Raw genomic sequence first — 23,289 nt, 5'->3', positions numbered from 1 at the left:
GCAATGCCATTATTAGCAAAAGGTATCCTTTTCCCAGGTCATTTTGTTAAAAATCTACCTTTTCTTCCTTAGTCTTAATGTGCACAGATAAAGAAAAGCACACACAAAGGAAGTGTTTTATATAATTTATTTTTTAATTGCAAGTTAAATTGGTGAAATTGAAATGTTTTTTTTCTTTGTTGCCTTGGCTTGGCTTGGCTTTTCTTTTATAATAATAATCTTCCTTGTTGTTGTAATAGCCTAAATTAATCCCTGAATGACGCTTAAAGGAATCTTTAACATGCAGCTTATGTGAGTGTTTGTAAAAATGTGTCCAGGCCAAAACTTGATCTGTAAAAATAACATACCACTTTTTAAAAAAGAAAATAATTGTGAATAAAATGGTTGTGAATGGAGAAAGAAATTCTCTCACATCATGTAAAGAACTCAAAAAAAGCTTTGAATTAGCAAAGAAAACAGAAAGCTTAATATGAACTTTTTGTATCCTTTTAATTTATTACTTCTGATTTGAATTAGTCATTTTTAAAAATATGATTTCAGGCTTGATGACTGAGATTGAGTAATAATTCAGCAGCTTATTTTAAAATAGCCTTAAGGCTTAACAAAATAGATCATAACCATGAATTTAACATAAGTGTTGGCTTGATTTCTTCTGTTCTGCTACTGAAGAAGTTTCTTCCTCTGCCCTACAGGTCAAAGGTAAGACTCTAGATGTTAGCCTCATACCATTAAAAGTGACTTTGTTAAATATTAGTGCAGGGACTCTCACTTCATGTTAAACTTTGGCCTGGGAACAAAAATGTTCGTTTGGTTTGAGAAGTGTAATTTATATCAATTAATCTCAGAAGGCATCACATTTCCCAATTTTTTAAAGCCAGATTGAAATGTTTGACCTTATCAGAGGGTGGGTGTGGAAGTAGAAATAAAGCAATCACAGGGCACTGGAATTTTTTTTACTACTATTCAATTCCAGACTGATCAATTTACAAGGTGCCTAAAATCACTGGGGAATCATATTTTCTAAAAACTGGACTTTCTCCTGTCTGCATTGCTTTTCCTATGGCTGTTTTCCTCTAGCAGGTTGTAACAGCTATATCTAAAATCAATTTGATATACATAAATATCCTTGAGGAGAAAGCTCCTGCTTTGTAGAAGGTCAGGTAGCTTAATTTATACTGGGATGTGTTTGAAGGGTAAGTGCTTCAGTTTGCACCAACTAGAGAGAGAACACTAGCTTGCTGGAGGAGTAGGGATTCAAATGTCTAGGAAAACTTTTCACTGGATGCAGAGCTATACTGTGAAGTGGAAGGTTATGTGAGAGGTCAAACGTGTAAACAAATGGAGAAAACTAATTATTTCAACAGATAACATTAGACTTTCTTTTATGCAAAGACAGGCTTGGCCACATTTTGTCCAACATTCAGCACTAACCTAGCAAATGCACATGCCATTTCTCTGAGTGCTTTTGTTTGAATCTCTTTCTTCTTTTACTCCTAATTCTTAGCTTTAATATTGTTGCACTCTGAAACTTAGTAGCATTTTTGAGATGTTTAATGCTGTACGTATTATTCTTTTTGAATTATTAACACGTTCTTCTGCAATGTTGTTTTTTGTTAGTAATAAGACTATAGAAAACGACGACATCAGCATACACTTCCAAGATGACAGTAGTGCATTTTTGCCTTTTGCCTAATGGCTGCCTTATTCAAAGCCTTTCCTCTTCAGTTGGCTAAAGCTTAGTGTACCTTCTAGCTACAAATTGTGAACTGCCATTATTCGTAGTTGAAATTGCAGTTTGTGCAAATATGGGCTAAATTGCAATCATTATATGTAGTAAAATAGATTGAAATATCTGTAAATCTGAAGACTGTAGCTGGCTCTTTTAATCAGAGAACTTGTTAAATTCTCCCATGCTTTGATTTCTCTTTCTTAGATTCCCCCCTATCTCCCTGTCAGGTGTGGGATTGTTCTGTGTTCAGTATTCCTGCTTCTAATTTGGAATGCTTGGTTTGAGGTAAAAAATGAGCAAAATGATGCATGTTGTCTTTAATATGTGAGTGCAAGATAGTGATTTTTTTCTTGCTTTTTATCAAGCCCTTCATAATCTTTTCTATGCTACCTGTATAAACTAGTATTGAAGAAAAGGCTACAGTATGATATAAGGTTATTCTACAAAAATGTCCTATTAAAACTCTTCATTTGAAAATCACAAGCTAAGTGACGTAATGATTTTCAAATTCCTCCTTCCTAAATCATTCTCTGCATTCAATCAATTGACGATTGAGGAAGTATCTGAATATAAAAATATGAGAGAAAAAAAATCCTTTGCAGTTGTGCATACTGTGAATCCTACCAGAAATAAATGAAACTACATTGAACAAAATGGTTCAGAAAGAATTGAATATGAATTAATTTAAGTTACGATATGATATTGCAACCCTGTAGGTAAGAACCATGTCTGTCTCTACTACCTATTCTCTGATGTTTATGGCACATGGAGATTGGTAATAAGGACAAATGTTTTATCTTTTGACCTTACACTTATTAAAAGATGCTTACAGTTTTCACTTTACACACTAATTTATTTAGAGGTAAATTTCCCAAAGGAGCTAAGGGGAGAGTAAAGCAGTCAAGTCTTACTGTCTCTTGCCTTTTGTATCTTTGGATATCTTTCACTTGGGTAACAGATTTGGTTCGTTCTCATACGAAAGGTTTCCCTACAGCAGGGATCTATTTTGACTAAATTTTGCTGAGGGGCCTGTTGTACCAGCCTGATAACTATATCATTTGATTCTGTACAACAGAATTTTTCCTTCCTGAACAAAAGTTGGGGTGTTTCTGAAACCATACTTGCTATCCTCACCTCTGCAGGGGCAATGTACGGTTAGCAATACATTAATTTGTGTCAAAAGCCCAAACATGTATGTGATCAATGAATTGATTGTATTTTGAAAATCACAGGAACATATATGTATCAAAAGATTTTTTTAAACATGCCCCAGTTCCTTTAGAGAAGAGATAACTATAGAGTGAGCAGTTAGATCAGTTAGGTTGGGGTAGGTTCGAGTTCAGTGAGGCTAAGGGGCATCATGAATGTTACTGAAGGTGTATGTCCAAAGCAGAACAGGCACTGGCCTGTAGCTGCTTCCCCAGAAGCTGTTGGCATATCTCACTCCGAGTCCTACCACAACAGAAGTCAGCCTTGGTGTTTCATGAATGAACAGTTGTTTGCCTGCTAAAAGCACTCACGTGCTATCTCCACCATCCCAGTACCCACAGGATAGAAGACGCATTGTTTTCATCAGCGTTTTCTTTTCCCTAGTAACACATGCACCTCCATCGTGTGCAACATAGTAGGAACCAGGAACATGTGTGTTTAGGGCTCTGGTAAGTACAGAGCCAGACTATTTATAATCTATTGTGTTTGTTCTACTTTCTCAGTCTCGGTGACACTTTCCCTTCTTTCTTTCTTCATAACTGGTTTTTACCTCACTATATCATTCAAAATGTAAACCTAAATTAGTTTAGCTCACACAGATAGGTTCCTCTGAATATTATCCTTTAGGCATATTTATATACTTTTGGTATTTGAGAAGAAACATTATCTAAAAAGTAAAATTAATGATAAATATATAAAACATTTACTGTTTAGGGTGTATTAGGAGTTGTATTTCATTTAGAATGGCAGTGATTCATGGCTTGTCTTCAGTTCCACTCTCTCTACACATGCCTTTGGCGTGGCTTGCATTGCCCACAAGGTTGGGTCATTTGTTTCCCTTTGATTTTCAGGACTCGCATCACGCTTTTGGCATGTTTCCTTCTGCTGGGCTATAGAAAAAGAAAGGAGTGTGCAGTTGTGGGAAAAAGAGAAGCCTGGAAATACCTGAAACTAATAATAATAAAAGAACAGAAAGCAGGTTTGCTTTTACGTTAGTAAATTTTAGTACATTAAGAAAAAAAAAATCTGTGGTAGCCATGTTGGCATTGAGCAGAAAATTAAGGTTTGTGTAATACTATCTTTCAGTTAAAGGATGATCATTACAGATATCATCTAGGAACCAGCAACTTGATTGCAGCCAGTCATAGGCAGGTACTGATGTCAGTTGTTGTTTTCTCTCATAAATTCATTAGCGATGCATAAAGTAATTCACGATTTATATAAAAAAAACCCAAAGTGTATGCTTCAGTTGACTTTTTATCATTGTACTACAAGAAGCAGTAAAATGAGGGCTCAAGAATTTAAAATCCATAAAAAGAAACGTGTTTACACAATGAACAATGAAATCTCTCATTGCCAAACTGTATTTTTGTATTAAAAATCAGGGTAGGGCTAGATGTGGACACACATATGCACACCATGCACCCCCAGAAATGCCTGTTAATAACTTGTAAAAGGTGAGAAGGTTTTTTTGTTATTTGTTGGGTTTGGGGTATTTTTTTACCCATGAGGAAAAATTCATGTTTTCAGGCTTGCAGCAGTCCAGAAATGCAAAAGGTACTTGGGGGGGGACAGGAGAGGTAAATATAGCTAGTTGGGATTTGGTTCTTGTTCATTACAGAGTCTTGTGCATTTCTCTGTAAAGCATCCAGTAGTAGATGCTGGCTGTGAAAGGAAGGGGCTGGTCTCCCTGCTTAGGGAAGCTCCTCAGCTCCTGTGTCTTTAGTTGTGCACTAATGTGTGATTGCTGTACCCTTACAATGAAAGAAAAAAAAAGGAATAAAAGCTGAATAGCAAAAATATTAAGTTCTCACTGAAAACCCTGGTCAGAATGTCCAAGGATGTAAACTTTTTGACTGAATGTTCCCTTTCTTAATGAAGTTGCATTGCTAGTACTGTCATCAGTACGAAAAAAATTCAGTTATTTTTCACCTGGGTTCAGGTGCTTCTTCATGGGTGGATTTTGGTGGTAATAGTGAGAAACTTCCAATATTGCCAGTGAAATTTCAGTGTAAATTATTACAGCCTTAGAAAGGGGCAACTAAAGGCTTAATACTGATCTGTGACTGAAGGCTCTCGGTAAGTTTTTGAATAATGAGGACACCTTTTAAATGTTAGAACACAGGATGATCACAGATGAAATTTAACTTTCTTTGCCAGTGAGGGAGAAATACAGTTAATCTTTGCCATTTTATACTGTCCTTTAAGGTAATGCATTATTTTTTTTTTATGTTAGGCAATGAAGTGACCACAATCCAGTTCTATTTCTTTTCAAAGCATTAGAAAACAAAAAAACAAAAAAACAGTTCCCAGGGTAGTGGTGTTGTGAATTTACTTGGTAGCTAAAGAACGTTCCATTTAGTTTCTTTTTTCCTCTTTTTAGTGTCAAACTGAAAATACTACATGAAAGTGACTGTAAGTGTTCTCTTTAAAATATCAAAAACCAGGAAGTTATTGCTAGTTATTACTAAAATTAATTCCTCGGGGGGGCTTTCATGTTAGGACAAAACAGCAAAATAAAGGCTATTTATACAGAAAGAAACATGCTTTGCCAATAACTCTTGAGTTTCCCGCGCAATTGTTCAGGCCAGTATTGGACAAAGAACCTTCTCTTGGTGATCCTGACTGAACTATGTAGTATGTGACCAGGTGCCTAAAAACTGCACCACAGTGTGTGCCGGGGAAGCTGCAGCGAGGCTGAGCAGACAGCTTGCTTTCTGGTACATGTGACATTTGAGTGTGTCACTCCAAGCCTTAGGTGTTGGCTTGGATTTTCTTAGGAGTGGCCATCATATGGGAAGAGTGGTCTTCCCGTCTGAGTAATTGCCTTAGCTTTATCTAAGACAGGGTCTAACTGGCATTTAACCTGAGACTTTTTTTCAGGTAATGCAGCTTAGGGCACTAATTTGATGTAGTACAGCTTGTACTGGGATGTGTGTATAAACACCTTTGCGCTGGCTTTTGACACAGCTGTCACAGGTAGTTGGGTAGCTGCAGCAGCCTGGAAATCGGCATTGGCGGCAAACCCACCGCCACCCCCCAAGCCATGGGCACCAGCCGATCCCTGCGGTCTGCGTGTGGCCCTTCCTTGGGACTGCACTGCCTGCTTCTGGAGGTGGGCCTGGGGCCATCGCTTCCTTGAAGGTGCCGTAGTCGCCTTCAAACCCGGGAGGCTCCGCTCCGCAGGCGGTGCGCTGGGTGCCAGCTGCCCACAGAGGTGGGAGCCGTAGCCCTTGGCATGCCTTCGCCCACCTCCGCCCGGGCAGCCCTCAGCTTAGGCCTGCGACCCAGCCTGGCTGAGCTCCACTTTCCCCGGGCCGCTGCAGCCGGCCACGCTCTGCCAGTTTTACCACGGTGCCCTGGATCTTCTGCAGAAGCAACCCATCAGAGCTGTTTCCTGACTTCAGAACAAGAAAGCTTTTTCTCCGCTCATCAGAGCGGCTTTCACTTTGCCACCTTTTACAGTGATTATGCTTCCCTTGTTTTTGCCCCTTCTCAGCCTGAGATAGGCACCACAGAGCCTCTTGCTAATGCACAAGATTTTAGTGATTTTAAGCACCTTTATGTTGTATGCAAGTCATTGCTCTAACTCCATTTTAGCACTTGCTAATTTGGCAATAATGGTAGTCTCCAGAATGGCAATCAGTGAGCAAAAGAAGGTTCCACTGTGTGATGGAGCGGCCAGGCTTCCCTTAAACTTGTTTGTCTCCACACCCCTCAGCACACACCCCACGCCACCCCCACCTTATTTTCAGCCACATAGCAGTCTGCAGGTAATGGAATTGCAAATTGCTTCATGTAGACACTACCAATGAGTCTCTGTTTGGTGCCAATTCTTAGCTATTTTCCTTTTAAGATTCACTGATCACACTGTATTAATTCAGAAATACCTGCACTCTAGGATTGCTAAAATCACAGCATATAGTACTAACATACCTGTCTTTTCTGTGTTCCTTGAATCTCTTCAGACTTGACAGTGTATGGACATGTATGTGAAGGTCTTCTGTTCTTACATTCTCCTGTTGCTTGCGTTAGTATCACATAGAAGTTGAAAACAAAAGCATTTGTGTTCTCAAACACAGAAGGCATATTGCAAGGCAAAGTCTCTTCTGCAGTGTCTATATGTCATATTTGCTGTTCTGCCATATAAAAACAAAGTAGATGCTACAAAGGCTTTTAAATTAAGCTGTGAATTTCTTCATTGATCGGTATGCATGTATTCATTGAACTTTTTTCTTTATCTATTCTACTATCATTATATTAATACTAATTAACACTAATGCTGCCACAAAATAAAGCCTTTCTAAGGTCAGATAGTCAAGCATTCAAAGAGAGGAAAGGTTTGGGAGACATGGGAAGGTATTTGCTTTTTTTGGTATGAAGTGCTTTCTAATGCATATAAGCAAGGAGGCAACAACATCATTTATGTTAAGCTATACTTTGCTGGAAATATTTGTTTCTTGAAAAACCTGCTGTGTGTGTTGATATCATAGCACCAGCTTCAGCTTGAAGAAAAAGGTCGGATAAGACTGAGACAACTAATAATATCTTGTCACAGGAGAAATGTGTTTGAAAATATCAACCATTCATACAACCTGACTCATTCTAAAAACCAAAACTCTTGTTGTGTAGCAGTGTTTGGTTTTATGAGGCTAAGGATAATGTTCTCCTTGAGACTGTTAGCAGTGTCCTGTTGGACATTGCTGTCAAAGGGGGAAGAAGCAACCCCATCCTTATCACTGGTGCAGGCTTTAAAGTGACACAGAGCAAGCTAACTATTGCCCATCACTGTTTTCAGGTCTGTAAATTATATGCAAGTCCCTCCAAGTCTGAACGGGGATATCTACTGAACTAGGTTTAACTTGATGTTATTTTTAGAACAAATTACATTGATTGCATACTATTTCAAAGGCCCCAAGTAATAAAGTACACAATTAAATGTATCTGGCTGACTAAATTCTCGTCTCTGTGTGGTTTTAGATACAAAAACTTAACTATTTGTTTTCCAGATTCATCTGGCAAAGATTTCGGTCCTACACTGGGATTGAAGAAGTCCAGTTCTCTTGAGAGTCTTCAGACTGCTGTGGCTGAAGTTAGGAAGAACGAACTCCCTTTTCACAGACCCAGGCCTCATGTGGTCCGTGGTCGGGGGTGTAATGAGAGTTTCCGAGCTGCTATTGACAAGTCTTACGATGGACCTGAAGATGGAGAAGAGGGTATGTTGCTAATGGCACATATTGAGGGAGCCACCTTCACTTAGCACTGCTGAGGGCCAGCTCAATAAAGTATATAAGCAAGTGTTTTAGTCCAATTGAAGTTGATCACATTTTAAAAGCTGCTTATGTCTTCCACTGAATAGAGCTGTCTTTGCAGTACCCCATCCAACCTTGACTGGGTTTAGTGTAAAGTCTTTCACTGATCTCCTTTGGGGCAGGGGTGGGTTTGGAGGATTTGGAACTCAATCCTTAAATAATTATATTTTTCAACTTCAAGAAGCAGCTGCCTTCTTCAGATTACATTAAAAATTATCTTGCTTGTTTTACAGAGCTGTCTACAATTCCCCCTTCTCCAACCAGGAAGTTTGTTTCCTGTTATAGACAAGGCAGAGTGTATTGATAGCACCCTGCTGCTCATTCTGTCACCATGGGTTTATAGACCCCAGTCTGGAAATATGTCTTCTTCAGCGTGAAGCATAAAACTGTGCCGGGATCCTGAGCCCCCCAAATAGAAACAACACAGCTCTTCAACGAGACAGAACAGTTTATCTATTTCTTGTTGAGCCATTAAAATAGAAAGATTCCAGGGAGTGAATGAAATCATTTTGTTACGTAGGTTGGCTACGTCAGTTGCCAGAATCTCTTGTTGAAGTAACCTCTCAGTGTCTGCATCCCAGCATGCCAGTTTTCTCGAGCTGATGGAGGTTAACAAGCTAGATTTCAAACAGAATAGTGTTTTACCATGTCAGGATTTTTGTATCAGGAATAATAACTAGAAAACAAGTCACTAAAGTAACTCAGTATTTAATTTACAATAGAAATCTGCTTGAATTCACTAGATATGTTTAGTCTGCTTTTTAAATTATTCAATTAAATGAGTTAAGTGTTGTGAGTCATTTGAGTGCTTTGTAGACACTCATGCTGTATTTCATGTGTTTGCATTTTGGTGGCCCTTAGCCATCCTCACTGGTTCTTTTTCATACTGTGCAGATGGTTTCTCTGATAAGAGCTCTCACTCTGGTCAAGAAGCTCAGAACATGGAAGCCCCTCCAGAGAACCCTGAAATAGAAGATGCAGAAGCCAAAGCAAAAAAAGACAAAAAAAATAGAGAAAAAGAGAAGAAAAAGGAAAAGGGCAAATCTAAAATCAAAGAGAAGAAAAGGAAGGAAGAAAATGAAGATCCAGAAAAGAAAAAGAAGAAAGGCTTTGGTGTCATGTTGAGGTACAGCATTTTACAAAGCAGAACAGCCACCCATTCTCATTATAACATAGGAAACAACTGATACTCTCATAAAGTAGTACAAAAATTATTTCACTTGGACTCAAAATAATGTTTATGTTATTTAAAAAGAAAGCAGTTTATACTTTTATACCAAACTTGTAGCTGAGGCAGAAGACATTTGGCAGACAAAATGTCTTTTTGTGCCTTTGAAATTCATTCCCATATGTCAGAAAAGATTCAAGGTTTCAGGCTAAAAACAAGCGTGTGTCAGTGGGGAGGCTTTGTGGGGAATATTTCTGAGTAATACATGACCCACTCCCACGCTCAGACCTTTGCCTTCTCTTCCCTTGCTTATCTGCTTCCTTCACAAGCTTTGGGGAGAGCAGGATTGCTAGTGTTACTGTAAACAGTCTAGTAACATTTGCAGTTGCTGAAAACCACTAGCTATGGTAAAATCTTTGCTTCTCAGCTTCAGCCATTGCCTGCAGTGGACAAAAGTTCACCATCCTTCTTGCACAGCATGAAAATGTTTGGATTTCTTCTGTGGCTATTGGTTGGTTTTGCATCTCTGGAAACATCAGAGAATAGACAAAGTTCTTCAGGCCATTTCCTTGCTATTGTGGGAGCCTTGGGTGCTGTGGGCACTCTGGTTGCTATCACCCCTGCTTCTGGTACCTGTTTACCCCATTGAGGATTAAAGTGTTTCCATTTAAGTAGATCTTTGCAATTAATATAGGGTATGTGAATGAAATTTAATGCTTGCCTGGAGGAGATGAGACTGTATGAAAATGTAGTTCCTTGTGGCACTGAACACTTAATGTTAGCTTTAGGAGGCTATTGGTGTTTCTTAGAACGCTGTGTTGTAGACAAGCCAGATACATACAAAAGCCACAATCATTGCTTAGGCAAAGATACATTTAACTAGTAATCTAAGAAATTCAGCTGCAAGATGATTCACTTACAATCATATTCATTAGGACAGTGATATATGAACTCGCATTGCAGCTTGCTGTTGATACGTCTTCTGGAGTCAAATGGCTTCTGTTATATTGACATAGAAGATTTTAGCTGACTTTCTTCCATGTATCGTCACTAGGAATCCTCAAAATTGCCCTATCAACTTTTGAACACTGTAGAGATACTGTCAAAAATATACAGAAATGCTTATGTGCCAAATTTGCATGATTTCAACAGTTGTTAGTGTTCATAAGATGAAGGTGCGTGTATATACCAGTCTGCATTCAAATGGGGCTCTTTAGGAATGCTGAGGAGGCACATACACCTGTGCATTGCATGTACATTTGTGTTCATACTGTTTAAAGCAATAGGACTTAACATGGAACAGTAGTCAAAACACTGAATAATTAGGAGAGTGACTTCAACAACTCTCCTGTGTATCTTAAACTTTATGTCTATTTTCATTCTTCTTTTTAACTCTTTGGCATGAATAGGGCTGTTGGAAGAGGAGAGGAGTGATACAGAGGTCTGACAAAAGCATAAGTATTCTGTTTCGTGTATCACTGGCAGATTTGAAGTTTGAAGTGCAAAGGCTTACTTACGGGGGTGTGATGACTGAGCCAGAAAGAATCAATATGCAAAGCTGGGAACAATAGGTTACCATTTTTAGTAATTCCCTTTTTCAGAATATATTTCACATTTTGGTTGTACACCAGCTTTATACATCTCTTCTTTTCATAAGCTTCCTTTTTATTTAGATTGATAGTCTTCCCAGCAGACAGTATTGTTAATAATACTTATTTATCTGTATGGCAGCACAGAATGGGAATTCCTATCCCACACCATTGAAAATCTCTACAAAGCCACAAAGATGGAAGCAACAGGTTATAGTGAACAGAGAAGTAGTTGCTTGTAAGAGCTAACAGTTCAGCTGGGAGGTTTTTAGAGGTTCTGTATTCTTGTCAGGATTATATAAATTCTTCCTAGAATTTATAACATTTTTCCAGAAAAGAAATTCCTCCCTGAGAAGGTGAGAGTCCTAGGGAATCCCAGCCATGATGAAAGTGAAAGAAGGGTGATGACCTGTAAAGATTGAACAAGAGCAAACAGTGTGAGTTTACAAAAGAATTGGGGACCATGTGTCCTGCTCAAGATGATCTGAATGTTTTTAAAAGAAATAATTGGAAACTAATGGGGGAATTTATACAGGGTCAAATACTGACTAAATACTAGATTCAGTAGGTATTTTGCAAACTGGAGTTTTGCACTGATGTGAAGAGTGAGGAGTGAGTATCAGGAGGGGCTAGGGACGAGGAGGCTGCAGTAAAAGGGGTTGAATGATCAAGTATTTTAGCAGCACGGATGGAAAGAAACAGCTAGATTTTTTGTGGCATTGTGGAAATGAAACTGGCATGTTGTATTGGTAGAACATCTGTGGGAGGAAGGAGAGAAGCTGAAGATGACAGAGTTGTGAGATTCTGCAGGAGGCAAGGTGACTACTAATTCTTGGTAGCTTAAAAAGAAGTAGAAGTATTTAGAAATAGAGATGAGCTCAGTTTTTTACATGCTGAGTTTAAATTGGAAGGGGAACCTGCCATAGAAGTCATTAGAAACGTAAACACCATAAGGGAGCAGAAAGCTGGATGGAGAAGGAAATCTGTAGTGTGTCTTTGTAGTTATGATGGTGTTTGTACTGCGATCCCCCATGTTGGAGACCACCAAAGTGAAGAACACGGAACAGAGCCCCTGGAGACTGACAGAAGAGAAAATAAGTTAAGGAAGCAACTGGCTGGAGTGGCAAGAGGATATATCTGCCTGGGACTGGGTGATGCCATTAATTTTTTAAACTAGTCTAGCAACTGCAGCCATGTAACCAAGTGATCCTGCTGAGAGCTGGCACCCCACACTGATATGTTCACACTGTTTGTAATTTGTGGCCTGCTTTGTTCAGAGCTATTTCAGCTGTGCCTGCATAGTTCTGCTGTGTAGGTGCATCCAAACAGGCAACAGACTTGCTGAACCCATGTCAAGATTTGGTTGAGATAAGTAGGAAATGATCATCTGTGGTGAAAGCTCCAGGACCAGAAGGACAATGAAAATATTTCTGAGATCTTGCCAGAAAGCTCACTGCTAATCAAGACATGCACTTTCTGGCGAATGACTAGGGGTCAGATGTAAAGGACAGAGAAAAGTAGAATTTGAGGCTAAAGCAGCTGCTGGAAAAGTCGCACTTGTCTACAGTGGGATTTTTGGGCTATACTTGCTGGGTCACATATACAGCTATGACAAGTTTTATCATGATAGTATGTCCATGTGAAATGGCTTATTTCTGCCTTATAATCAATAACAAAGCTTTTCAAGATATTAAAACCAAATGCAAGTATTTATCTGTAGTACAAGAAGCATTGAGCTTTAGTCTTTTGCATCTGAGATTTTTGAACATATTGGAATTGCTACTGCATTGGTTTTTTGCTTTTTTTTTTTTTTAATTTAACAACAGAAAATAGCAAAGCTGTTAGCAGTTGCTAACAGATTTCACTTAGTGCCTCATCTGTTGCTCAGCTGCTATTTACTTGTAGTTCCTGGTCTTTTTTTACACATACAAAAAAAGAATGATTGCTTTCCTGCTAAGCTTTTCCTGGATTGAAGCTTTATTTAGGTGACTGTGATTTAGGGAGACCATCAAGAAATCATGCTTTTATTTTTGTAATCATTGTTTTTAAAAGCCCTGTTGTTTTACCCAGTATTAACTGGAACTCTTGGCTGCAGCATTTTAATGACTGTGGCACTTGGAGCAAAGTAGGTTACTATACTGGAGATTTGTAATGCAGATAACACTGGTTATTACTCATTAGTTAAGTCTCTATAATCTAAAGGACCATTTTACTGTGGTACAGACTGCACAGTGCTTTGTTTTCTTGTTTGGTTGGTTCTGATGCATATACTGCCTGCCTTAGTACTGGATGTGTATATGTGCTGTCCAAAGAACAACAGAAGTTGACGCTGTTTGTATGTAACATCAGCTAAGGAGCATTGTATTTTACTTTTTGATGTTTTCTGGCACGTGCCACCATCATAGCTCACTAAATAACCCACCACTAGACAACAGACAGCAAAGTAGATTGATATTGTGTATCAGGAAAACAACTATATTAAATACTTTCATTATTGGAGCTGTCACTAAATGTATACTGCCGTCTCAGGAAAAAGTCAGTGTCTAGCATCTATGCTGAAACTCTTTTGGAACAGAAATAATACTCATTATACAATGCCACATTCAATTCTTGGTTCATCCCTTTTCTTACATTGCGCTGACATTCTTTTAGGGCAGGGCAAGTCTTGAGGAAACTGCTGGACTTCAAATGACCTTCCCTGTACTTCTTTTTGAAGGTGTTTTGTATTTTCATGAGAAACACTATAGTGAAGCAGCATATTTATGCCTTTGAATAAAGGTAGTGTGTAGTGTCATTGGTTTAGAATTGTCAAAAGCCTAGTGAGGTGGCTCTGTAGGCTGTTTGGAAGGGATAATTAACCTGTTGGTGCAGGGTGTTAGAAAACCCTGATGCCAGGCACTAATGCAAAACACATTATCACTTAGCACTGGGAATGCAAAGCTCATCTAACCAAGAGGTTAAAAAAACCCAACAAAACAAAACCAAACAAAACTATTCCTCAGTTTGCTAGGTGAGCAACTCTAGATTTTAAATTTGTGGTCTAGAGTTATTTAATTGCCATGCTTTGAAATAATATAAAAAAATTTTTTTCTAACACAGGTAGATTTTGTTGGTTTCTAAATTAAGCTGGAGCAAGACTAAACCTTTAAATCACCAGGGAAATGTGACCTCTGCTGTGCGGTGCTGCTCTGTATCCTAATCCCATAGCATTTACAGCCCTGGTGTATAATAAACATCAGTCTATGGGTCTCTTACTACCTAGTAATTGTAAAAATTCTGGGCAGCTCTTTCAGCTTTATGGGTATGAACGTAAGTTAGCCAATGGACTGCAGCCACACCAATGGCATTTTAATAGGTAGCTCCCCCAGGCAGAGACCGGTAGGCTGAAGTCATAACTTCTTGTGGTATAAAAATCTAAGACAAAGTATGTAATTGGTGACTCAGAGTAAAGAGTTTTGCCGAACTGGAGTGCAGTGGGAGAACACCCTCTCATTCAGTCTTTATTTCTAGGCTGGATTCAGGAAAAAAAACAACCAGCCATCTTCCTATAAGGCAACTCTTCTCGACTTTACTAGTTCACTAGCAGATATTTTCAAAATAAGTATAAGTGAGAAAATGTCTATCCCTCACAAATACTGCACATTGACCATGACTTGCATATTGGTGCATGTATACATGTAACTGCAAGCCCAGGAAGCAGAAATATATATGTGCATATTAGTTACATTTGCTTTTTCTTCTTCAGAAAGAGTGCACTTTCCCACATAATAGTTCGTCTTAAATTATTTACCTTTCATTTTGCAATATGAGCCATGAATATTTTATTTTTTGTCCCCTTAATTTTCCAATTTTCCTTTGAGCTAAGTGCCTTAGTGATTTTAATTTTTCATTCTAGTTGGAAGACAGAAATTACCCTTTTTTCATTATTACTATTGTAGGCCTTGTGCTCAGAATGATACTTTTTACAACCAGCACTGTTGAGCCTGTGATAGTATTGCAGAGCAGATAACATAATATACAGATATTGACTTCCATTAAGGATAGCACTATGATAGCTTCTGGAGATATTTTTTTTCTGCTCTATGTTGCCCTGGGAAGTTGAGTGTTGTAGAAGAAAAGTAAGCAATATAATGAAGAAAGAGCAAATGATAAAGATGTGATTTGCTGGAGAGAGACAGTGTTTATAACTTTTTAATATATTTAAATGTATGTACATATGATCCTGGAAATCAGTATGGATGTGGATAGATTAAAAAAAAAAACAAGACTAAATTAAATTATAATTTAATTAGGCTAAAGTTATTTTAGAATTTTTTGTCCTCAATAGCAAAATGATCTGAGATGGATCATGCCTGTGTATCTGACAGACAGCATCAGTTAATGAGGCAGATGAGTTAAGAGGTCTTGATTTCTCTTTGCCTAATAAAACTCTTACTTTTCAAATAGGTAAATTAGTAAATAAAACTCCTGTTTCCTTTAAAGAGCACCAGAGTATGAGAGAGAGGGGATACTTAATCAATTTAATGTATCTAGAGTTTGTCAAGTATTTTAAAATAAAAAAAGGCAAACACTTCGATTTACATGTATCACTTTTTCTTTTCCTCCACTGTATTGATTCCTCCTTGGCTGCATTCATAGACTAAAACAGAGAAAATAAGGGGGGGTTGTACTAAAAACGATAATGTGGACTGCCTACTACAGGCTTATTTGTTTAATTAAGCATCTGTTCTCCTCTTAATATGCATGCATAAATCTCATTAACGTTAAATGTATGCAAGTGCAGTGAAGAAGAATAGACCCCTTACTCTCATTACTGAACTTGGATAACAAGATTTATATTTACTTAACAGATCAGAGCAGAAAGTTCCCTCTGACTATTTAAAAGGACTGGAAATTACAAACTGTTTGCAAGGAGCATGCTTTTTGTGAAATAGTTGCATGTTCACTTCAAGTCAAAATATCATTATTCAAGACATTACTAAGAAAAAAAAAAAAACCAGCATGCTTTGTTTATAAGGATTAACTTTGTGCACTAAATTCTGTGACACGTCTACTTAAATATCTACTTGCCTATTTGATACTGACCTCTGTGCATGCCACATCTGCTAAAATAAAAGTAAACTCCGGGTCTTTTCTGGAGTCTCGTCATTATTTCTTCTAAGCGTCTGTCTCTTCTCTCCCAAGAACTGCCTTCTGCAAAAAAAAGTCCTGGAAAGCAAAGTGTAGTCTTGCTGAATACTGAACGCTGTGGCAGTGTGTATATCCTTCATTCACTGTAGTTGGCTGTTACTTGTTCTGAAATGCATCTCTTATCTGAGGATAAAACTTGAATTCCAGGTTTTCCATACAACTTATGCTACGTTGGTTATTTCCGTATGTAGTATAGATGCATTATAGTCAATGATCCTTGAGGTTTTAAAGTCATGCCCACAAGAGTTTGAATTAAGGCTTCCTGAGCTGCATTGTAACCAATAAATAAATATTTTACTCAGGAATACAGTGCGGAGTATGAGTTCTACCTTGAGACAAAAAAACCCCAGCAGTTTTGTTGATTTTCTTTTTCAGTAGTTCTTGTAACATGAACTTGGTAAATGGGGGGGCTAGGGGGAGAGATGTACAATTAACAGGGAAATTATACAGAAGGGGGCTCCTGACAGATTCCTTAACTACGAAGTGCTGGCAGGTGCCAGTTTAATAGGTATTGCCATTAACAGCCATCTGTAGAGAAAATGAAATGTACTCATCTCACTGAATTATGATTTATGCCAGACAAAGCAGTCAAACCAGAGTAATATTTATATTATAACGCAGAGTCATTGATTAAATGCACATGGCATCTCAAATCCAGTTGACATTTTAAGTTGAAATGATTGCAGACATGTAGCCATTTATTTAACTATTACTTTAAAAAATGTGTCTCTACTTGTTATTAATAGAAGAAAGTCAGACCTGACCAATATTTCAATAGGCTGACCTTTTGTTTTGCTGACATATAAAAGGAACAAAGCTCCTTTTGGGGTAGTCACAATTTCAGAGCATATGAAGTATGCTAGCTTCGGAAAAAACTGACCCCTTTGAACCACTCTGTTTCTTTCTTCCCTCTTTTTTTTCCACACAGGATTTTTGAAAGAAAATGGGCAAGAGATGGTTTAGGAGGTAGGAAAATAGTCTGAGAGGCTTTGTTTCAAGTCCCAGCTCTGCTACTGATTTCTTGGGTGGCACTGGCTAACTCACTTAGCTGCTCTGACCCACAACCGTCCTTATATAAAAGTTATCCTGAGTGCTTATAAAAATTAAAAATAACAGCATTTCCCAGGTTCATGTGATCATTACTCAGATAAATCTCTTAAAAAATAAATGCATTTAAAAACTAGTCTGGTTAGTCCTGTAAAAGTATAGTAGGCCAATAGTTTTATTTTTTAAAAAATGAAAAAGTAGCAAGCTTTTGTGTGATTTTTCTCATAATGATTTTCCTCTAATCTCTAGGATTCTTCCTTCTCTGTCTGAGGACTTCTTACTGTCTTTCCTTTTACTTTTTTCCAGTAATTCCAATTTTTTCTCATTTGTTAATCTCCTGTTGCCCACTTATTCCCACATAGCATCTCTCATTCTCTTTGTATCCTTGTCTCATTATTTCTTTCCCATGCATTTTTATCAAACTTAGGAAAAAAATATGAAGCAAGCCTAGCCTAGTTTGCAAGCGCAACCTTCTGCTGTTGCACTGTTATTGAAAACTGTTTGACAGATACTGGGTTGCTCACCTTTACGCCTTCTTGCTACTGCTAGTGCATGAGGTGCCAAGCTGGGGTTTCCTTCTCCTCTCTGTACTACCTCTCTAGCTACAGATACTCTTGCCTTCAGAAATGCAGTTTGGAATATAATGCCTCAGAATTATAGTTGACCTTCTATCTTTTACCCTGATTTTATGCCTTCTTGCTAGAAAAAATTGATTTGTCATTTCAAATTTAACACGGGCAAACTCATTTTTTCTCTGCAGATTGTTCCTCTTTATGTCCATACCCTGTCATCATGGAAACTAGCAGCACCTTCCACCTTTTACAAAAGCCCCTACGTGGGATGTCATCTTTCAGGGAACCTTAAACCCAGTCAGTGGAGCAGTGTCTAAAATTTGCTCAATTCTTACACAACACACTGAAGACCTGACCACACAAAAGAATTTTCTTCCCTTTCTGCTTGGACTTCTGCTGCTTCCAGATGATGTCAGTCTGTCTTGTGGATCACACTGCTGGGTCATTGTTCCAACTACTCTCGCCTGCCCCTGTCAGCACACCCCCAACTTTGTCTCCTTCCCAGTTTGGTCCACCTTAAACAGACCGGTGTGGTAACGCGCTGCTTTGAGCAGCCACGAACACTTACCAGGCAGCCTGTCTGAGCAGCACACTTTCTGCGGCAACATGTTGCAGCATGTCTGGGCAGAAAGTATTTTACATAGCCCTTCAACTTCCCTAAGATTTGCCTCTGCTGTAAAACTCCCATGATGTGTATAAACGTTGGTAGGTCTAAATGAGTAATGAAGTAAGGCTTTATATCATTTCCACCCCAGCTCCTACTTTCTATCTCTGTCCACCAGTAATAAGAAAAGCTTTTTACAGCTTCCTGCTCCACACCACATTTGGCTGTGTCCCATTCACCTCCACCTCTCCTCATTTGTTTGGAATCTGTTAAGATGTGAATGAAAAGGTGCAGGATTGATCCTTACCCAGCAGTTCCTGCTCATTCAGCTGTTAACTTCAGGAGTTTAACTGGAGTTAACTCCATCTTCTAATCACTTCCAGCCCTCCATCCTCTGACAATGCTTGTTTGTCACCAGGTTTCTCTGCCCTTGTTAGTTTCTCTTTCTCTCTACCCCACTCTGAGCCCTGGGCTCTCTCTTGTCCTAGCTGTCACTCAGCTTATGCAGAGCCTTGATAAAAGCCTGGCAGAGTTGATTAGTTTGGGCTCTGCCCTCTGTGTGTGTTGCTTCTACTCCGTACCTTGTCATGAGGAGCAACTGCTCTGATTTCTCAGTGGTCATGATACTGCATGGCGTTTACCGTGGAAGTTAATTATGCTATTCAGTGCTCCCCTCAGAAATACTTACATTCAATTTTATTTACATGCTTGCTTCCTTAATTCAGTGGAAATGACGTCTCTAGGGTCTTGGCTTGGACCGTGGGCATGTGAGAGAATTTGATCTTACTCTTTAGAAGTCTTTGAATAGTTCTTAGTGGTAAAGATGAAGATGTCTTCTCCCTTTTTCCCTTTCTGTTCTTGCAACTTCCCACTTCTGTCCTATTTCTTTTTTTATTGTTGAGAAGAAACAGTAAACAATGACTAAAAAGGAACCTGGGCAAATATAAAGTGTTAGCCGAATGCTTACATGAAAAAAACTATCACCCTTTCTGTGTGTGTATATATTACATAAACTCTGAGATATGTGTCACCACTGGTTTAGGAATTAAAAAAAAATAAAAATTCACGTCTTAAAGGTTGAGTCAAAAGGCGAAAAACTGTCTGTCTCTGTGTGTATATGTAGTACAAGATACACAGGCCACTAAGGGTCTACTATAGTTCTTTAGCATTTAACTTCAGTATTAGGTCTGAAGTAATGAGCTGTATGCCTGTGCCATTCATTGTCCCTTATTCGAAAGTAGCGAATACCTGGCCTCACACTAACCCCAGATTATCAGCTGGCTGGTAATAATGTGTAAATAGAATTGTAAAGCTATTTTCTGGTGACAGAAGGCTACCACTGTTGTCTGCTATTTTCTTTCTAGCCAAAGAACCCTAGCGAGTAATGAGTTGGTGTCCTGGTTTCAGCTGGGATAGAGCTAACTGTCTTCCTAGTAGCTGGTACAGTGCTATGTTTTGAGTTCAGCATGTGAAGAATGTTGATAACACCGATGTTTTCAGTTGTTGCTCAGTAGTGTTTAGACTATAGTCAAGGATTTTTCAGCTTCTCATGCCCAGCCAGGGCACAAGAAGTTGGCACAGGACACAACCAAGGCACCTGACCCAAACTGGCCAACGGTGTATTCCATACCATGGGACGTCCCATCTAGTTTAGGAACTGGAAAGTGGGGGGGGGCAGGGAATTGCTGCTCGGGGACTGGCGGGGTGTCGGTCGGCGGGTGGTGAGCTATTGCCCTGCGCATCATTTGTACATTCCAATCCTTTTATTACTACTGTTGTCATTTTATTAGTGTTGTCATTATCATTATAGTTTCTTCTCTTCTGTTCTATTAAACCGTTCTTATCTCAACCCAGGAGTTTTACTTTTTTCCCCGATTTCCTCCCCCATCCCACTGGATGGGGGGGGAGTGAGTGAGCGGCTGCGTGGTGCTTAGTTGCTGGCTGGGGTTAAACCACGACAGTTGGGCGCTGTTCATTCTACCTCTGTCGTCTTTTTGTTTGGCTTTCATCCTCTAATGTGGAAATCTGTATTACAGTAGCTTAGTATAACAGACATGTAATGTTCTGGTTTTAATTAAATTTAGATTGAGGAAATAAACAATTCAAAGAAGTTAGCTTTCCTTCCCCACCCCCCACCCAGCCCCAAATATGCGTTCCATATCCTCTTCTGCATTTGGAAGTGCTTGTTTCCATTCACATGTTCTTGAATTGTTCAGACTCCCTAACAGATAGCAAGGAAAGACTTGTCAAGGAAGCTCGCTTTCATTCATTTCATCTTCTTAGCAATACATGTTTTTAAATTATTGATTTTTGTCTGTTTGTTTTGATGCAGTCTGCACTGCAAAATACAATTCTTAATATAAAAACTTTGTCAAAATGTGAAGATTTCACAAAACCAAACTGCACTGCTCTTGAGAAAAAATTTCCACTTTACAGCTGCAGATCATTTTTACTATGACTAGAATATACACACACACACACACTGGCTAGTGAGTGACTTGATCTAAATTACTCAAAAAGAAATTAGCCAATATTTCTTTCTTTTAAAAAGGCAGATTATTGTGGGTCTAAGTGCTGCAATAGGTTAATGTACCTCTTCATCTCTGAAGACCTCTACCACATCTTTTTCTTAATTAATTCCTACTTAGGCTATTTTAGCTTGGTTGTCATTTGTTGCTTCCCAAACCATCAGTCATCTGCAGCAATGGAGGGGGCTGTAGGCAGACTCAGGCAGAGCTCCAGGAGCTCTGGGCTGAAATGGTTTGGGAAGGTATGTAGAGAAATTTTTAGGTATAGATCTGCTTTGAATTCTCTCTGCCTATATCAGTGGTGTTAGCTGCTTTGTTCCGACATGCAAGATGTTTGCTAATTTCAGTAATTACAAAGTGGAAGTTGTATTTATGTATTTGTAATATGAATGCTGACAATGTCGATGAGACCTGTAAATCCTGTGGTGCTGGTTCTCTGTAAACTGCATAATTTGTTGATTTGCCTGTGAAGCATGTTGCACCCAGTGAGTGATGAAAACTGATTTGACGTACAAGCTTGCTAATTCTGAGTGGATAACTAACTGGCTTTAGTCCCCAGTGCTGTAATAAATAGAATTTGGTTTTATTTCATCTCCTGCATGGAAATTACTATTAAAAATCTGTGTTGTAGAGATATTTCAGTGTTTTACAAAGACTTACACGTTTCTGCATGCTTGGAGGGGAGGAAGGAAGCCACACTGATATAAAATATGTGCTCTAGTGGTCTAATTAGAAGCCCACCAAGTTTTAGGCAGTCTATAGCATGCTAACAAAAATATTCTAATGGCAGTATATTTATTTAGTTCATCCTTAACATTTTATCAGACTTAAATACCAGCTTCCTCTGTCTTGTGGGGACATTCAGATTGGAGAGAATGAGCTTAATCTTTTTTGGTTTTAGGCTAGAGTTTAAAGAAATTGAAAGATGATGTTCCTGTCATAGTGGGAAGAAAGATTGCTACTGGCCCTAGACCTGCTGCAGAAAACTTGCATTATACCATAAACTGCTGTCTATGCACTTGTATGCAATTGAAAGTGGAACACAGACAAGATGATCTTTCACTGGGGAAGATTAAAAAAAAAAAAAAAAAGGAAAGAAATAGAAGTAACCAACAATCCTAGAGTAGGAAAAAAAAAAAAAAGGAAGGTTCAAAATAACTAAATAGTTAAGATTCACCTCAGCAGTTTAATAACTTCTTGAGGCCTCAGTCCAGCAGAGCAAAGCAATAAACTACAGCTGTATTACATACGCTTCTATCTTCTTTGCTCCAGATCTTTATTAAAACGATGCATTCACACTACAGTAAAAGGCTACGGTGGAGCTAAAATTAAAATACAGAGGTAACTTTTAAGAAGTGTGTTGATTATGTGTATAGATTGTGTGTGCGTGTGTGCATAATTCACGCATCACACATGGAAACTCAGATTTTTCTACTTTTGCTATTTTAATCTGTTACCTGTGTTCTTGTATTTTTATGGAACTGGTGGATTAGCACATAAATCTTTTAAAGTATTGTATAATTAATTTCCAGAATATCAAGTAAAGGCTGGGTCTTTTTCTTTGACAGGCTGTTTCTGTCTGTATAATGAGAACAGTGAAAGGTTAGGAGAGGAGGTGGTGGATTTACGTGTTTGAGTACTATAAATAATCTAGGGGAGGGGAACAAGGAGGTGCTCAAGGGCTACATAAGCTAAAAGGAGCTTCTTTCCAGTCGAATAGTCTGGTCACATCACTATATATCTCACTCATCTTCTCAAGGACACAGAGGCACTCAAACATGTTGAAACAGCCCACATCTGGAGAAAAGCATGTTTAACAGAGTATTGTATTAATGGCTTCATGGGATACCAAGACCATTTGTTGATCTTGGCTGTCAGTTTATTGTCTTTCTCAGTCTTTGTTTATTTTGTGTACATCAGCCATTCACTGAGTACCTTGGGACACAAATTGCCTAAAATAGATCAAATTTACTGGTCAAAGGTTAAGTCACTCTCATGAGGCTGCCTGCCTGTGATAGCATTGGTTTCAGTTGGCTTTGATACCGTACTTATTGCAGTAATACTGTAATGTCTTTGCACAGTCGTTAAAGCTCAATAGAAGGTTCTAGTGTAGCTGTTCCAGGTAGATGTCAGCTTGGTGAATTTGGGCTGTCATTAACTCGAGCAGATTTCTTTGTGAGGAATCTTATGTGTTGTATTTAGATAATGCCAGTCAGATTGAAACTGGGACTGCTCTGTTCTGTAGAGAGAAATCCTTGTCAAGGGAGGCAAACATTTTATGTTGTCCAGCAGCATTTAGACCAGCTCCATCCTTAAGTTTCCACAAAGCTAAATGGAAAAT

At 38.6% G+C, this 23,289-nt stretch overlaps 1 protein-coding gene across 3 annotated transcripts in view; it reads left to right on the top strand.

Annotated features, from left to right (window-relative positions):
• The window catches only part of PARD3B (par-3 family cell polarity regulator beta), a 442,140-nt gene that overhangs the window by 285,574 nt on the left and 133,277 nt on the right, over window positions 1-23,289 (top strand). For all 3 annotated transcript variants that reach the window (XM_049807683.1, XM_049807694.1, XM_049807673.1), the window contains 2 exons: window positions 7,948-8,154; window positions 9,145-9,376. In XM_049807683.1, the coding sequence (XP_049663640.1) occupies window positions 7,948-8,154; window positions 9,145-9,376 (439 nt within the window). The remainder of the gene's footprint in view (window positions 1-7,947; window positions 8,155-9,144; window positions 9,377-23,289) is intronic.

Source organism: Accipiter gentilis, chromosome 1 (genome assembly GCF_929443795.1).
Source record: "Accipiter gentilis chromosome 1, bAccGen1.1, whole genome shotgun sequence".
NCBI lineage: Eukaryota > Metazoa > Chordata > Aves > Accipitriformes > Accipitridae > Astur > Astur gentilis.
Note: the sequence above shows the minus strand (reverse complement) of the source record. Positions and strands in the feature narration are given on the sequence as shown.